Consider the following 20040-nt stretch of genomic DNA (forward strand, 5'->3'; position numbering starts at 1 on the left):
AAATATTATTAACCTTATCTAAAGTATAAATACTCCACTTGAATATTGTAACTATTAAATTATAAACTCGTATGTAAACATCGACTGATATTTTAATTAAAATTTGTTCATAAAATACCTATTCCATTGTTGTTTTTTTTATAAATAGCGTATTGGATAACAAGAGCGAGTAAATTTATACTATTTATTTAATATTCAAAAATTAAAATAACTAAATAATAGGTGCCAATTTATAAAAAAAAATTTTTATTTGGTTATTTCATTTTAATGTTTTTAAAAAAAGTATAATATCTATTAATTTTTTTCAAATATTATATTTGATATATTATTATAATATCCGTTTTTATAATACATTGAACGTTAAAAAATGAATATATATATCAAAGACCTAGAGCATTATATTTACTTTTATTTTTTTAAATTAAATAAACAGAAGAAAGGGCAGAATGTAAATTTATATTATTGTTGATACATATTTATATCTAATAATTGGAATCAAACACAATTTTACAAGGTTTGTAATTTTAAAATTATTTGGTTATAATACTTGTTTAAATCAGAGTTTAGAATAATTTTAATCTTCTGGAATTTATAAAATGTGATTATAGAACTTATTCATTGCAGTCTCCTAAAATACTTCTTATGGGAAAAATAATACACTTCAGGCTAAGTATTAACTATTATATAATATACATGAATAATAAATATTAAAATAGTCCCTATCAGCCTCTCTTAATCAGGGTTTCGAACTAAACACAAATCCCTTAGCCAATCCAGGTTTTTTAAAATTTATTTAACCATGTTTAGATATTGAAAATCGGAACCAAACCTTAATAACACTACAGTGAACCCTATAAATAAAAAACAATTGATAATTCAAATTTGTAAAGTGACATCATTTGCTTTAAATTTTTAAATCAAAAATCTTTTTTAAATTATCATTCTTATTCTACTTCAACTTATCGTGGTATGATTAATCAGAATTATGCACCAATTGTTAATTTTCATTATACGCTTCAGGAGAAGTAATTATGAAAGTTAAATTTGACATATTTTTATAACATAATAAAAGCAAGAGTAAATGTAGATTAAAAGGCTGCCATAATTATAAAGCATTCTCTGATTTAAAAAGATTAGGAAAAAATATATAAACTTTGGAATATGCCAAGTTGCAGCATCCTGATTTGTACATTTTTCTCATTTTATTTGTTTTTCGATTATCACAAATTAATTTATTATATTATATACATTTATTATTAGCCTTGAACGAGCTTTTCACATTAGAAATTTATTTATTCTTCGCAAAGTTATAGAACAATTGAAAAACCTTTAGAATGAACGGCTAACGATTTTCAATTTGCAATTGATGCACGACTTAATATTTAAAAATTAATTATTATTTATATGCAATAAGAAAACTACCCATTACGTTTTTAACTTGAAAATGGTTATGAATATTAAAGTTTTAATGTCTGTGATTTAAAAAAAATTTGTTTTAATTTTTTTTGGCAATATGAAATCGCTCTGCTAAGGATTAAGGAGTAAAAATAAACAATATTAATAAATTAAGGTCAAAATATTGGTAAAAAAATGATTCTAATTAATTATTTTTAAAACTCTTCGTGTATAATATTTTAAACAGTTTGATTAAATATATGCTCGGGACTAATTTTAAACAGTTATTAACAACCATGAATATTATCATCTAATGTTTATTTGTTATTCCTAAATCATGATTCCTAAAATATTTTTGATCATCAATTCGTCATTAAATTTAAGAGGAAAATATGCAGTTCGATAATAAATATATCCCATATAGTTAAACATGGTTAAGAAAATAATCAAAGCAGTTTAATGGAAAATAAAAATTCTGAGGATAATTGCTGGGGAACCAAGAATGATAAGATACGAAGTATAATATACCAGGAAATTTAAAGGTAGTACACATAAAAACTAAAATCATCGTAAATAAACTAAAACTGTAGAAGTATACAGATAGGTGAACGCCAGAGCAGTTACCTTCAATTTGGTCACAAATTAATAGGCAACATCACCAAATACAAATTAAAATGGAAAAAATACTAATACCTACCTCTCGTGAAAACTAGAATAGAAAAACAAATTAGATAAATATCACAACCGAAGACCTAGGGAAAGGTGGAAGGATGGGGATAGAGGTGGGTTTTGCAAGGGGAGGAGAATTTATTTTTTCGTAGACTCTTTCAGATTGGAAAATAAATGTTATTTGATTTTCAGATTATTATTTAATCAAAATATATTTTATATTTTCAAAAAATTTGTAGCACTTTGTTCAAGCCTTAATATAACGATGCCTTTTGATCATGTAATATTTAATAATTTATAAAAATTAGATTTATAGTTTAAAAGTTTATCATAAATTTTCTGAGGTTTATTAATTTTTTTAATTAAAATTCTAAGAACATTGTTAATATATTTGAAACTCTATTATATCTTTTAGAATTGGGATTTATTTTTGTCATTTCTACATTTTGCCATGCATAAATATTTCGACATACAAACCCGTGTAATGATCTTCAGTTATGATTAAGTTTAACATAGATTGTTAATAATTTTTCTCTTTTTATTTCATGAACAGGTTATAATTTAAATGAATTAAGTATACAAATATATTTTTATTAATTATATATCATTTTCGTTTTATTTAAATGGAGATAATATTTTGATATCAGTGAAACCTTTGGATATAACAATTTGCTTTTTTGAGTAAAAGGTTTTGTTACTGAAGTCATCTCAAAAGACTCCATCAGTATTGTTGACCTAGATCAATGAAACTAATTCATATTTTTTTCTATTAAAAATTTTGCTGAACTGACAGTGAAAAAATATTTTTAAATTAAAAATCTATATTTAATCTTAAAATTTTAATCAGATTAATCGTTTGTGTCTCAGAACCTCCTTATTATTATTTGTTATGTTATATAAATTATTTTATGCCAATCAAATGTTTGCAAACTTTGGATTGGACATTGATATTTAACAACAATTTTATTTTACAAATACAAAACATTATTCATTATTATAATTTATGAAAGTTTTACTAATAAAATTAAGTTAGTAATTGTTTTAAAACAAAATTAAAAAATTAATTGGTTAAAAATTATAGGACCAAATAACTAGACACATAAATTTCATATAAATTAAGGATAAAAAAGTTTGAATATAAATGAATTAGAATATGGCTTTTTTAATATTGGAATAAGGGTTCATCATAAGAGTTGAATTTTAATTAATAATTTTGAAATGAAAAGCCGCGCTAAGACTGAAGAGATATGGAACGGAAGATTGGAGCCAGAATTAATCTCAAAATTTTATGCCAAGCTAGTTTTATAAATTGGTCTGTTCCCGCATGTTTAGAACGAATTTCTCTGCATCTTAAGATTTATTATTGTATATTACTTATCCCTGATATATTTTTATAAAAATATCTAAGCAACAATTCCTTTTGTCTTATAAAAAATTTTCTTGAAATTTTAAAAGGACATTTATAATGATAAAATACATATTTCTCCCTGCCCCCTCTCTTGTATTTATTTTAACTGCAGTGGGGCTTAAATAAGGAGTCTAAAAACCACGGCAGCTGAAATTAAATCTCCGATATTTTATATGACACTAATAGTAGACACAAATTGTTACTATCGTATGACAGGTTTCTGGCATGCCTCAAAATTATAAGATGACTCTTTTTATTAAATGTTATTTAGAATAATTGAATAAAAACATGTGTAATTTCTTCATATTTAATTGATATCCTACAACTCTCTGGTAAAAATATATTCTACACGAAACTCTGCTGCAAAATCACATGGAAATAATTAAATCCAACAATTTATGTATATTTTTTTAATCCTATTTAACGGGAAATTTTATAATCCTATTTTACGGGAAATTTTAGCCACTATACTCATTCCCAAAAATTTATTAAATTTTAAAACTCATAAAATTGAATTATTTTATACATTACATTTGTGAAAATAGTATCAAATTTCTTTAAATCTAATATTAATTTTATTCCATATTATTTTTATAAATATTCATTCATTAAAAAATTAGACATAAATATATATTAAATTTAAAAATAAATTAAAAAATTTCTAAATATTTGAAAAAATTTTAAATGAAAAACACAACAACTAATATCATAAGATAAGAATATGTCTAGAGGCTACTGAGGTAATAGATTTCTGCGGGATAACCATAGATAGTAGTGGGTTTTTCCCTAAAGATTGCTCATTGCCAACGTTCTTCAGTGTAGAAGTGTACGACATTTTTTGAGAAAGAATATTTAAGGCATTTCTAAGTTTCAGCATACGTTATTGAAAAGATGGGTAGATTTGATATATAACAAGAGGTTATCCTCTAGCCCAAGTAATAAATGCTTTTCAATTGGGTGTTTATTGTCTAGGGTAATGAATTCTAATCGTTTGTTGAGAGATGAGAGTGGTAGAAAGACCTTATTTATGAAAACATACGATGGCGTGAAAGTCTGCATTCTGAGTATATACAATGTAACAATTGACATCATATACTAATCAACAAAGATCAGCATAGGCTATGGAATGGCTATATATTTTTGAATTGAGCCGTGGTAGGTTCTGACCAGGAATGATGTCTAGCCATCCATAACCATTATAATTATGAATAAATTGTAGTAAGTTCCTTGAATAACAAGTTGAATAGGCATGGGGAAATTAAGAGATTGTTTTATTTTAGTGTTTATTTCTGTAGAAGCAAATCGACGAGAAATGAAGGCTACAAGGCATATAAAATAAGGAAACGTCCTTCATCACCTCCCAATTAAGTGCCAAAAATTAATAGTTACTAAGCTCTTAGGGCTGGTCTTGATCATAGATTATACTAATATAGATTGGTAGATGGCTGATTATTGCGGGAGATGATTGCATGGGGATATAAGATGGATATATAGTAAATATTTTGGAAAGGAAAAAAGGATAATATGGGAAAAGCTGTAATCTTTTATTCTCTCTGTAAATTTTAATTTTTTTACGAAACTAGAAATTGTATTAATTCTATAGATGAAAGATCCGAGGTGGGTCAGATCTTATCTAATAATTATGTATAGTCAAAGAGCATAATTCACATAACGTTTAGTAAAATTTAGGTGATTTTGTTAAATTTAGTATATTTCTTCTTTTAATATATATACTTAATCTATTTTTCAAATCATACAGGCTATAAATGGTCAGAAAACCTTTTTGGAAATTTACAATAGAATTAATTATGTGATTTTTAAATTATTTTGGTATTAGATACTTTTTTAAGGGCATAAAGGGTTTTGGTTACATTGTTATTTTTTAATATGGTCATTTATTTTCTTAATTTATATAATTGTGATTTACTAATATTGTATTTTTTTCAATAATTGTGATTTAATATTATCAATTAAATTCAAAATAAAATTTTGGGTTCAGCATATAAAATCAGATGTCTATTTTTTTTAAAGCCATACAAAAGGAGTGTATCAATAATAATAAAATATTTACTTTAGATGAAAAAGTATTATAATATAACAAATTTTTCAGTTATAAATTTTCAAATTTTTTTACGATTTAATGGCTTATATATATATTTTTTATTTAAAAAATTTAGATGGCACCAAAATTAGTGTTGTTAAACAGATTGATTGGCCTATTTTTAAATTACGATTTTAGTCATTATATCCTAAGCTTTGAGATTTTGTTGGTAGATGTTCAAGCCTCTATACCACACATGACAAAATCTCTAGGCCTGCGTTGTAATATGGCTTAATCTTATAAATTTTAAATGTTAAATATCGACTATAAAATGTATACTCGTGAGCGGAATAATTCTAATGAATAATATAGCTCCAAATATTTATGTGAAATTAAGATGATCAGTAATAATTACTTGTTAACCCGATTTGTGAACCGATGAATGTAAAAACAAAGTTTTAGCCATATATTAATTTTGAAATAAAAATATTGATTTTTGGTAACGAGGGAACTCCCCTACCTGGTTTTCCTTCTTTTTTAAAACCTTTTTCCCCAGCCTGATTATTTTACTGTTTTTTAAAACCTTTTTTCCCAACCTAGTTTTCCTTTTTTCTAAAACCCATTTCTCAACCTGTACGTCGGGATCACCACTTTAAAAAATAATTAAGGAGGTAATGTTATACATGTTGTATTCAGGGTTGCCAGATCTTACGATTTGGCCGTGATTCTCACGATTTCTTACCTAATTTTTTACTTACTCACGTTTTCTCACACCTCACGCTTTCCTCACGTTTTTTGAGTAAATTAAAATAATCACGCTTAGTCTCACACTTATCCTCACGTTTTTAAATTTTTTCAAAATATTTTTAAATATTTTTAAAAACAAATATAAAATTTTAAATTAATTTTATTTTAAAATATTTAAAAAATTGTAGTATTTGTTAATGGTTCAACTAACCAATCATATATTTTTAAATTTATATTCATTTTTAAATTTTTTTATAGTTTATAATATTAAAATTAACATATCAAATTCATATTCATTTAATAATTACCTATCTATAAGTTCAATTTTTGGATAGTAAAAGTATAATATGAATTTAAATAATAACTATTATGGATTTTATAAATCATATATTAAAACTAGTAATATTTTAAATGAAATAAATTAATTATACATACACTCTATTACCTCTTTTAAAATCATCTATAAAATATAATAATTAATATTATGCGATATTTATAACATGGAAAATTATACATTAGATTAGTAAATCAATAAAGAATTGAATTTTCATTGTCTTAAAAATTTTTTAAATATAGCATATTTACATAGATTAGTATGTTATATCACGAAAACCCGCAAATTGGGGGGTATGGGGGGCGAAGCCCCCCATTAAAAGAAAAACTAACGTTTTCAAGTGAATAATATCTGGCAACCCTGGTTGTATTCCATATCAAATCAACTGAAGATTCAACTAGACCCCCTTCGATTTTTTAAAAATTTGTATGATGGTAGTATATACACTAAATAGTAAATATATAAAATTTTAATTCTCAACTCAGCTTACTTCATGAGATATGGCCATCTTTAGAAACAAGGAAATTCCAAAATACACTATATTTAATTTTAAATATCTCAAAAAGTAATTAAGCCTAAGACATTATTTAAATTTTATTAAATAGCTCTAAAATAGCTCTTTAATATGACATAAGAAATATTTTTGTGAAAAAAAGTCTATTACCAAAAACCAGAAATAGAAAACTGGAAATGGCTATAAAATAAAAATTGCTATTTTTTTTTCTTTTAAATTTTTTTTACAGATAGACATTATACTTCTTAATATCTGTACAAATTCTAAATTGGGACGAGTACTCGGTCAATAGTTATTACACTTTAAGTCTAAGTAGTATGGCTTAAATCCTATATTATACCAAATATAGAGTAATTATTTTTTTAAAAAGTGGGCAATATATGTGAATAATAGCATTAAAACTAAAATCCTAAAAAATCTTATTATTTTGCATTTTTTAAATGTTAAAAAACTCAAAACAACATTCACCAAATTGTATTGTATTATTTTAAATATAACGCAAAACGCCTTAATTTGGAGGCATTATAAGGAATAAATAATAAGATTTTGTATAAAGTAATAAAGTAACAACTATGAAAATAAAAAGTGAGCTCAATAATCTCTTCACCCCAACCTAAAGATTATATTCGTCCCAAATTTCAGCTTAAATTCGAGATTTGACCTGGCAACTCTGTGAGTGAATGATGAAGTTTATTTTTCATTGCCAGGCAATTAATTATTATTGTGATCGTCAGAAATATATTTTCATTTAAAGATTATTTTAATCTAATTATAATTAATTAAAATAAAATAATTATATTTGGCATAAAGTCAATATTCAAAATTAATTCCAACAGCAACAGTCGTCATTTTTATTGATTAATTTTACATAGCCATTTTTCTAAAAATTAAATTTATTTAATTTAAAAAAATTATATTTTAAATGTCTACAATTCCTGTAAAGTGCTGCAACCCATTTAGAATAAAATCTCATTCAGTACGTTACGATCTTAGAGGTGTTTTATAATAGATGATACAGTGAATTCTAGCTTATCAATTAATTAAAAATTTGTAGTTCTTGCCGGAAAAAATTTAAAAAATATTCAACAAATCCCATCTTACCTTTTACTTCTACGATCCCTATCACAAAACCTTCTATTAATTTTAAGTTAATTATAATTGACGCTTTTGTAGTCAGGCTCAGGGTTTCGATTGGACTAATAATAGGCAACACTTCATCCATTTATGATTTATTACCGCGAAGGCGATATCATCAAACATTTAAGTTACGTGATTATATCAGATTGTCTCAAACACAATACTTGTTCCTTTCATTTATTCCAAATAAAATTAATTCTATTCTTGAAAGAAAGATTTGATAAGATTTCAATAATATTTTATTCTTCTGATGGAGCTGTCACCCAGCATAAAAACAAAAAAAACTTTGTAAATTATTCATAAATAAATTGTAGACGAAGATAATATTTTTTTGGGTAATATTTTTATGTAAATGATCTTAAATTTAACATAATATTATTTTAATTGTCACAAAGAGAGATTTGACATTGGGCTCAAAACCTAAATATGAAATAGAAAACAAATATATTTATAAAAAAGAAATTAATAATAATTGAAATATTTAATTCTTTATTCAAATTATAACATTATCAAATTAACAAAATTATAAAAGTAAAAATAATAAAAAAAGATTAATAATTATAAAACAAATCTTTAATTTAATTTAACAAAATCATCCATCCTTTTTCGCCTATAATTTCTCCATTATATATTCTTTTTCTTTAATCCTCATTTACATAGTCTCCCAAGAGAAAAATAAAAAGTTTAATATCACGCGTTTTTTTCTCATTTATATAGACGGGGATGATTTGCATAATGCATCTTTTTGTAACGCAAAACTACAACACCCTTCCACTTAAGTTAGACCCACCAACCAGCGAATGACCAACTTCTTTCGATTTCGACTTTACAGATCTTGCATCTCCACCAAATATCGTCTTAATCTGTAATGTCTTCTAGTTTCTAACGACGGCGGTCTATTGTCTAATATTCTTCACTTCTGAGGACTGTTTGTGTATTACTGAAATTCTTGAATCCTTATGTTTCTTTCCAACCCTTTGTAAACGATTATCTCTTGATCTCTATAGGCAATTGACGAACTCGATTCACTTCTGTTATCATGATTCCCGATACATTCTTCTACTCTCTTTTTAATTATATTTCGTCTTAACCTTGGTAAATTATCCTAGTCTTTGCTTATTTCTCACGGTTTCTGGTAATTAATTATTATCATATTATCTGGTAAACGATGACGACTTTTGTTAACGATTGTAGCTTGAAAGCATTGACCAACAACTTTTCTTAGAAAATGATTGGCGATAATTTGTCTACTATTATTATTGTTTCCACGAATTCTTGTCTCTAAGGTCGTCGACTTTCGTATTTTAGACTAGAGTTTCAGTAAACACCTGGCTATATTGGTCAGCGATTAACAATTGTAGCGTGTACGTCTAGAATATATGTTCTATCTAGTCTCTTGTTTCCAACGTTCTCTTGTAACTGTTTAGCTCCTTTCAACTAATTCTTGTAACTGTATCGATCTTTTAGATTTTCGAGTCTTCCACGACAGTTTGCACTTGCCAGGATATCGACTTTGGCTTAAGATATCTTTATTTTCATTGATCTTTGTCTTAAGGTTTCGGGTAATCGCATCTAAAACATCTACCTAAAATAATCTATTTAACCCTTCATCACTTCTGAAACATTTTATCACTTCCTTATCCTAACATTCATTCTTAAATTTAATATAGCAATAAAATATATCATATGTCCACTTTGTTTTAATGTATAAGGTTATCGACTCTAATCTAATTTTTCCTTATATAATCTATTAAATAGCTCAACTTCGATATTCTTCTCTTTTTTTCTTTTTTTAAAATTAATCTTAAAATTATAATACATAGTCAAAATACGCTAAATTAATTATACTATTATGTTACATTCTATCACCCCTCTACCCTCAATGAAGTCCAAATCCATATCTCCCTTGAGCCCCTTGTAGGTAATAGTCCTTTAGCTCTCAATCCACATCTTTTGTAAACATGTCTATCTACAGTTGAATCTATATCTAAATTCTCTTGAATATCTTGAATCTAAAAAAATCTTGTAATCTTGTGGTACACACCTGTTCTTAACATAAAATATCTATTTCCTATCTTCATGTGGTTCACGCCCATTGTTCAAAAACAACTGGAATAAATATCTTTTTTAATCTTTTTCACCAAAACTTGCTTATCTTCTCGCAAGTCTCGTTGTTTCTCAACACACAAAAATTAATATTCTAATTTGCATATACAACAAACCTCTACAACCATTATAATGATTTTGGGATCAAGGCAGAATGGCATTTTTTCTGCAACTGCACATGGCAAAACTCCTTGCGATAGTTTAGGGGGAATAATTAAGAGGCTGGCGGCTAGAGCAAGCCTGCAACGTCCTCATAAAAATACTATAATAACTCCTATTGACTTATATAATTATGCGAGAATCAATATCCCGGGAATTAAATATACATTTGTTAGCAACGTAGATTTTTTTAGAATGGAAATCAATCTTGAAAATAGATTTTTAATGGCCAAACGTTAATATATTTATTAAAATATTAATTTCCCATTAATTAGCTATATAAAGTTATAAATATTTTAACAATTATTTTCTTTCTAAAATAAAATAGCTAAACTTATGTGCTAAATATGACACAATGTCTACTAGTGATCTGCATAGGGCCTAATTTTTCTAACACGGCCAGAAAGATTTATAAAAAAATATATCCAGCCCGATCCCAAACTAATTTTCTTATTTGTTTCCTAAATTACTATACATTTAGTATATTATAGGATTTAAGCCATACTACTTATATTTAAAGTAATAATTTTTGGCCCAATACTCGTCCCAATCTAGGATTTTGTACAAATATTAAGAAGTATAATGTCTATCTGTAAAATAAATTTAAAAGAAAAAAAGAGCAATTTTTATTTTATAGCCATTTCCGGTTTTTGGTATTAGACTTTTTTTCACAAAAATATTTCTTATGTCATATTAAAGAGCTATTTTAGAGCTATTTAATAAAATTTAAATAATGTCTTAGGCTTAATTACTTTTTGAGATATTTAAAATTAAATATAGTGTATTTTGGAATTTCCACGTTTCTCAAGATGGCCATATCTCACGAAGTAAGCTGAGTTGAGAATTAAAATTTTATATTATTACTACTTAGTGTATATACTACCATCATACAGGCTTAATTACTTTTTGAGATATTTAAAATTAAATATAGTGTATTTTGGAATTTCCACGTTTCTCAAGATGGCCATATCTCACGAAGTAAGCTGAGTTGAGAATTAAAATTTTATATTATTACTACTTAGTGTATATACTACCATCATACAGGCTTAATTACTTTTTGAGATATTTAAAATTAAATATAGTGTATTTTGGAATTTCCACGTTTCTCAAGATGGCCATATCTCACGAAGTAAGCTGAGTTGAGAATTAAAATTTATATTATTACTACTTAGTGTATATACAACCATCATACAAATTTTTAAAAAAATCAAAGGGGGTCGGGTTGAGAATCGACTTTTTTTGGTTGATTTAACTTTGTTCTTTTTCTTACGTTTAATTTATCCCAAATCACAAATCAAATAAATATTATTACACAAAAATCAAGGTTTTATAATAGTGTTGTTAAACGGCTCGTTTTGAGCCGATTTTTAAAAACGGCTTACATAATATTTTATCCAGAAAAATATTACGCAAACCTGAAGATTTTGTTCATGGAAGGAGCAAAGGTCTAGACATATTGTATCGAAATTTTGAGAAATCGGCTCAAAACGAGCCGTTTAACAACAGTATTTTATAACCTTCTCTTTTTCTCTATAAATATAAATTTATTAATAATTTATTTATTATCGTAATTATTTATAATATTAATCGATTTATTTATCTATGATGCGCATATAGATGATATGCAAATAATAAATAATAGATTAAACTCTGCCAAACCCTCTACACCCCTTTAACACTTTTCATGTGCATAAAAGTTCTCACCATCGGTTCCACCTGGGCCATTAGACTGCCGGTGGCATGCTGAAGTCAAGCTGTGCTTTATATCATGATCGCCGCAAAATTTTTTAAATAAAGAACTGATGAAATTGGTGCCATTATCTGTAAGTATTAAATATGTATTCAGATATACCAAATAGGCTGATTGTCTTCATCAATTCTTTTATCGTAATTTTCGTAGTCATATATTTGACCGATGTAATTATGGGAAATTTAAGCATCAACTATTAATAATTAAAATCTATTGAAAAATAGTCCAGCATAACTAATGTGTAACCTCACAAATGACTTTGGAAGAGAAGAGAAGAGAAGAGAGAGAAGAGAAGAGAAGAGAAGAGAAGAGAAGAAGAAGAGAAGAGAGAGAAGAAGAGAAGAGAAGAGAAGAGAAGAAGAAGAGAAGAGAAGAAAGAGAAGAGAAGAGAAGAGAATATACTTCTCTTAATTTTTCCGGTTCTTGGTTCACGCCTATTTTATCTTTATTTTTTTTAGACTTTTTCCTAGGCATGATATAATTTTTTTTAAAAAAATATGTAAAATTGCTGCTTATTGTGTAAAATAATATAGATCAAATAATATTGCGCCATCTAATGGATATTAATTTTATAATCTTTTAATTTAACCTCCCTTTTTTATATATTTTAGAAGTTATGGCTAACTATGTTGATTAGCCTATATATAGTATAATTTATACCTTATTAAGTTAAAGGCATAATTACGCAAAAAAAACTATTACGGATAGCTATATTGACCCCTCCTCACCCCTTTTCTATGATTTGTTAGTGTACTAATTATTGTTATTAAATTCTTCCCCCCATATACCTACCCCCTTTCCCTTTACAATGTATTAAATGATTGTATTCCATTTTAAGGAAAAATGTCATAAATTTTTTTTTTAAAAAATAACATTATAAAAATTATACTATCACTTACACATGCATAGGTAAATTTTAGTGGATGCTAGAGTTATTTTTTGAATTTAACTGATGCATGTTCTGATAAATTAGTTTAAACGTTTTATAGTTTTTACTATTGTTAGGCGATATTTTAAATATTAATATGTTCAAATTGATTTAAAAAGTTTTATATGTATTTTTTACTGTTTTTAGGCTAAATTTTTGTTATATATAAAACATACAATTTACTTTTTTTAGAGCATAATTTTTTGACTGTGTTTAGACTTCGGTATTTTTTTTAATTCGCTTATAATTTTTATTTTGCAAATTCGTTATAAAAATAAAATCACTTACCAACTTTGTTAATTCTATCCTATCAAATTGAAACCCAACACTCCCATTCGAACCCTCCCGTTTTCCTACATTATTAAAATATTTGGTGCTAAGATTTAGATAAAGCAATGTAGAGAATAATTTTTTAATCTATAATTTTAAAAATTAAATTAAATTGAAATAAATCGAATATAATAATTTTATTTAATTTTTATTTTATATATGGTGCCAAATATATAAAACAAAAATACATAAATAAATTAAAATCAGTTATTTTTGTTTCCTATATCTAATATATTTTATCAACCTCACTAGCCTAAATTAGGTATTGTCTTTTATATAGAATCCTTTTATTTTAATAAATTTTAAATATCATTTTATAAACTATTTGTTTTCGTAAACAGTAATTCTAATTTTAATATTTAAATGATTTTTAAATATTCATATATCTAACAATTCATTGTTTGTTGTAGCTGTTGAAAAAAAGAAGAAATAAATTTAATATAATATATCAAATGTCAGTTATTTTCTGACAGGAGAATTAGTGCTTCCTTGTGGATGGGAGTGAAACGAAATCATCACATGGGGTTTTTTGGTAAAGAACAATAAAAGTTTCTTTGTGTGTGCGGTTTGGAGTGAAGAAGACATTATATTGGATGAAGACGGGATTGATCGGGAAGATTTAGCAATTTAATGATTATCGTTTATGATACTTAGATATATTTTATAGATTTTTGAATGAATAAATTGGGTTTAGATATTTGTATGAATAAATTGGATTTTTAGACTATATGGGAACTTGGACTATTTCTAGTTGGATTGTTTTGGATTGATAAGTTATATTTTTAGAGGGAAGGATCGAGAGTAAGGGGCATTTTTCTATAATAATACTATTTTTCCTTTCTTTTTTTAAAAAAAATTAAATATGAAATAAGTAAGAATGATATATTTTGGCATTATGTCAATTAGGAGAGGTGTTAATTCAACGCGGCGACAATTCGGCGCGTATCTAATACAGTTGCAATTTATTATAAATTTATTGCATAAAAATAGAATGATTAAATAGAAGTCATTTTGAATGTTGGGCAAAAATCTCAATTTTATTTACTAACCAATAAAAAATTTAATAATATCAAAAAAAAATTAACAACCAATATTTTTACCTCTTTCTTTGCTGGACCAATTTACCACATTATAAAATATGTTGATTAGTAGCGCACCGAATTTTCCCCGCCGAATTGATGTGGAAACATTTATTTTAAAGATGTCTTGTCATGATTTCGGATATGCCATATACCTAATATAAGCCATTCTGAATTGATTAAATTTTACGAAAGATATGGACTTCAATTTTGATTCTTTGAAATAATTGTTAATATTATTTGTGTAGGATGACATCATCTAAATATCTGCTTGTTTGTGTATTATTAATTTGTAATAAACTAGGAAAGTGTCAATTGTCATTATTATCATTTGTGATCCTAAAATATTTGTATAAAAAGTTTTGTTTAAACATTATCTTTATAATTTCAGTTAATAACATAAAATGTAAATATCAGAATTGTATTAGTATTTATTAGTTTATTATAATAAAGGAATATACCGACAGTAAAGATAATGGAAAGTCAAATAACCCTAAAAAATTTTTATTTTAAAAATCTCTTTTTTTTCTTTCTATTTTTCGAATTTACCTTGTGATATATTTTATTCTTTATTTTAGCATTTTTTTTAAATCTTTAAATCTTTTCATTACAAATCTACTCCTATTATTAATTTGTTAGATTTAAAAGGGAATTTAATAGTGCGCGTATGGATTGTTTATTTTTAATTTATTTTAACCCCCATTACCCATATAATTTCTAAAAGATTTTGGAATCTTGCGACAAATCCATTTCTCTCTTAAATTTGTTAGATATCGGGTTATTTCCTGTTGCCAGATCTCCCTCTTTTGGCGTAATTTCCCTATTTTTCACTTTAGTTCACGCCGAAATACTCCATCTATTGATTTACACTTTCTTCCGATATTCCTAAGAAAAAATTCTCCCCAAATTAATTTTTTTTCGATCTCCAAATAAATATTTTTTTAATAATTTGTTATGATAAATCATATAATAAATACTTCCCCCTGATTCTGATGATGAAAATGATTCTTATATAAATGTGAAGTAAATATTTTATATAATTTTGATATTTTAGAAGTAAGCAATTTGTTATTTAAAATTTTAACAGATGCCCTAATAATAATTTTTCATTAATTAAATAACAGTTTCTCATGATATTTCAACTTATCAATAACTATTATGGCTCTGTTGTAATACAATCGCATCATTTCAAAATGAAGCTAATAAATTCATTAAAACAATCATTTCGTATTTAGAAAAAAAGATATGAAATAATAAATGGATATATCTAAATATTATAAGTTCGATAACAAATTCAAATTATAGGAAGTTGAATTAATTAATAATCATATTTAATATAAAAGAATTCTAATTAGTATAATTATTTCAGAAATTCGTTGCTTTAAATACACTATAAAATAAAATAAATATATATTGAATTTGGCTCATAAAACAAATGGGTACTTTTTGTTTTAAAAGAACATTGCGTTGCAATATTATATTCTCGTTATCACAAAAGCTGATTCAAAAGCACATATTTAGTTTAATAAAAAATTTCTGGCCTAAAAGATCGTAATTCGGTTATATTTATCAGCTTTGGAAAGCGGAATTAATGATCAAAATATAATTTTAATTATATTTGTAAAGATTTTAAGGAATATTAAACAAAAAATAAAAAATTTAATTTTAATAACAGAAAAACCTTTTGAAAATTACGATTTAAAATAATATTTATTTATATTTAAAAAAATATTTAATAATTTTATATTTAAAAAAAAAATTAATATAGTATCATCTTTTATTTTAATGGCGTATTAGATATATTCATTTTAAATAAAGTAATTATCATCGGTAAAATTAACGTTATTTATTATAAAATTTTACACATATGTCTTTACCTCAAGATGTTATTTATTTAATAAATTGTTGTTGCATGATTTAAGCGAAATTATAAACAAATTATGATCATAACTCAAATCCAAATATGAGAAACAAATAGATTAATTAATAAGCTCATTATTTTGAAAAACGAGACATTTTGTTATATAACTTCCATTAAAACTTTAAAATATTATAAATTAACATCCATTAGGTGGCGTAATCGATTTTTAAAAAATATTATCACAAGAAATTAACGTTTTCTCTTCATTATTAAAATACAATCACTTCCTATATAAGAATAAAATGATATATAAATTTTTTTAAAGCTTTTAATTAATAAAGGTAGGGAGTTAAAATAGTTTTGCTCAATAATTCCTCTTCCTTTAAAGATCCATGAAAAAGAGTTAAAAATGCATTTAATTTTCCCCCTTTAGCTTCCACCTATTCTAAAGGATGTCCACTAATGAGAGGTAAAAAGTTATATTTCTTCGCCTAAAAAAACTAGGTTATTCCATCCCAACTTTTTGTCAAAAATGATTTTTTTTTATTATAAATCTATTATTTAAGAATATATTATTCATATTTACGTCAAAAAATTCAAAACTTTTCAAATATAAAATTAATCATAGCTAATATTAGATTATTCTATCTCCCTATTTTTTTTTAGTATATTTAAAATGATAATATTCCATTTGCAAAAAATAATCAATCCATTCAGCATGATTTTTTTAAGGATTTAAAATATAAAAAATAAATTCCGATGATTCTATAAGGCCGAACTCAAACAAATCCTTGAACTGCTTTGAAAGAAAAAAATAACCTGAAAACAGTTTGTTGACGAAAATACAAACTATACAATACGCATGCTGAAAATATCATCAACATCTATCTATATTTTTAAATGAATAAAGAATTATTACACTAACATGCGTAAATATTAAAATCTTGTATTGATTTGAATATTTAAAAATTTGATATCAAGTTATTTTTTTTAAAAAAAATTTCTAAATATTGATATCCCATATTTCTGGAGCTTTTTGAACACTATATTAAACCAATTTTTCTATAGCAACTTATTACGCTAGCTAAAAGACTTAGGAACCACACACATCATCGAAATATTAAACAAATTATGATATTATCTCAATCCAAATATGGGTAGTAAATAGTGTTGTATCTGCCACTTTCTAAGTGACAGCTATCAACATTATTTTCTTATGTTTGTATTATTTTATTTCATCTATTTTTATTCTAGATTATGGATTTTTGCCTCGAATACATTTTCTTTTTTTTCCCCGATTTAATTTTTTGATTTAAATATTTATTTCCAGATTTTATTTATTTTAGTCCTGGACATATTTGTAATATTCATTTTGTACATTATTTTATTTTGCAATTCGTGGAATATGATATTATTGGATATTGGGATTTTTGGAAAATAAAAAGATAAAAATAAATAATTATATTTGTGAATATGACTAATTTATATGTCATATTATATTTATATTTTTTGAAGGTTTTATATTATATATAATTTTCTTTTTTTGACAACCTATGATTTGAATAATTTTTATTTTGTCCTTTTGTAAAAATCTTTTATTTTTTTAAGGACCTTTTAAATTATAGTAATTTTCGTAAATGTTAATATGTAAATAGTATTAAAATAATAATATATATATAGCTGTAAAAATTGTAAATATCCAGAGATATAAATTTTATAGAATTGAAACAATAAAATTAATAAAATAAATTAAACTCTACTACATGCCTTCCTTGTGTTTATCATGGTGGCAGCGTACTTATTAATAATAACATTGCCTTTGGAAACTATTATAAAAAGATATTTTGACAATAATAAAAGAGATTTCTCTTATACGTTACATGATTCTATGACAATTATTATGATACGTTATGACAGACTGGAAGACATGCAAGAGGCTTTTGAACTGATAAATGGAAAGGAATACTTTGACACGACTGAAAGATTATTTATACTCAAGGCTCGTAGATATCAAAGAGACTTATAATAATATCAACTATAGTCGTATTGTATTTACATAAACATATATGATAAATTATAATTATAAATATTAATATTATATAATAAAGTATTAAACCTTTAGTTAAAAATACTATAATAGAATGCCCTATATATAATAATAATGTTGAGGTTTTTCTTAAAAAATTCGATAATATATTTAAAGATCCACAATATACCGATATAGAAAAAGCATACGCATTTACGCAGAGGTTACCTGATGATCTTTACCTGAGACTAGAGGCGATATGCACTCCTACGGAATTTAGCAATCCATCAATCGTACTCGAGAGATTTAAACTTTTACAGCCAGACAATTCGAACATAGCGTATTTGAAAGAATTCAGTGAAGTAGTACAAGAAAAAAATGAAAAAAATATATTCAACCAATAAAGATATACGTCAGAAAATTTCACAAGTAGAAAGTTTAGATATTCATGAAATATAAAAATTAGGAAAGGGGATTGAGGATGAAGAAGCTTATGACAAAATAATTAATAAAATTGATAATATAAAAATAGAAGATACATCCGAGATAAAACAAATAGAAATGCGGAAGGACAATCAGGCGGATACGGATAGAAGAATGATGAAATACGATGATCGAAATAGAGGAGTAGATGCACAAACGAATTACGTCCATAGAAATCAATGGAGGCCTAGATACGACAGTTATCAAAGAAATAATTATCAAGAGAATAATTTCTATCTTCGTTTTCAAAATAATTTTAATCCTCGATATCAAAACAATTTCAATTCAAGATATGTGAATAATTACGAGCCAAGACATCGGAATAATTATAATCCTAGAGTTAATAGTGGGTATAATGGACCGAGACCGTATAATAATTTTATAAGATTCAACAATAAAAATAATTAATAACTACAATAATTATAGATATAATAATAATGATAATTACAAATATAATGAAAATAATTATAGAGATCATAGATATCAAAACGAATCAAGATACATACCAAGATACAATAATAATCGTGATAATAGTCAGACATACAATAATAGATATAGAATCAATAATAATAATAATAATCCATCAGGATATTCGAATAATATAAATACCGTCGATATAGAGGAAATAAAGGAGGAAAATAATGATAAAAAGGAACATAGTTTATTTAGAATTGATGTGAATAATATGGAGGATGATGACAGGGCAAATGATGCTTACAAAGTTACGATATACCTTAACGATATGCCGGTAGACATGCAGATAGATACCGGGTCGCGCTTTTCAATATTACCTATTAAGATTGCTAGAAAGATAGGAATCAAAGTCTTAAATAAATCGGATACGAAACTTACTGGCTATGATGGGAAAAGTATTAAATGCTAGGAATCGTTAAAATAAAAGTGAGATATGAAGACAAAACTCAAAACTTAGATGCGTATGTAGTCGAAAGTGACAAGAATGCACTACTAGGAAGAACATGGATAAAAGTTTTTGGTAACATACTCAATAAATTCGTGAATCTAATCGAGGAAAATAATAATGATACGATAGACAATATATTTGTTTTCAAAAA

General features: G+C 25.3%; 1 protein-coding gene across 1 annotated transcript in view; it reads left to right on the plus strand.

Annotated features, from left to right (window-relative positions):
• Positions 1 to 20040, plus strand: part of LOC135930320 (uncharacterized) — a 70105-nt gene that overhangs the window by 49217 nt on the left and 848 nt on the right. Inside the window, exons 4-6 of the mRNA XM_065467102.1 lie at positions 18662 to 18841; positions 18951 to 19317; positions 19394 to 19836. Of these exons, the coding sequence (XP_065323174.1) occupies positions 18662 to 18841; positions 18951 to 19317; positions 19394 to 19836 (990 nt within the window). The remainder of the gene's footprint in view (positions 1 to 18661; positions 18842 to 18950; positions 19318 to 19393; positions 19837 to 20040) is intronic.

This window comes from Gordionus sp. m RMFG-2023, chromosome 5 (genome assembly GCF_954871325.1).
Source record: "Gordionus sp. m RMFG-2023 chromosome 5, tfGorSpeb1-WG-v2, whole genome shotgun sequence".
Taxonomy (NCBI): Eukaryota; Metazoa; Nematomorpha; class Gordioida; order Chordodea; family Parachordodidae; genus Gordionus; species Gordionus sp. m RMFG-2023.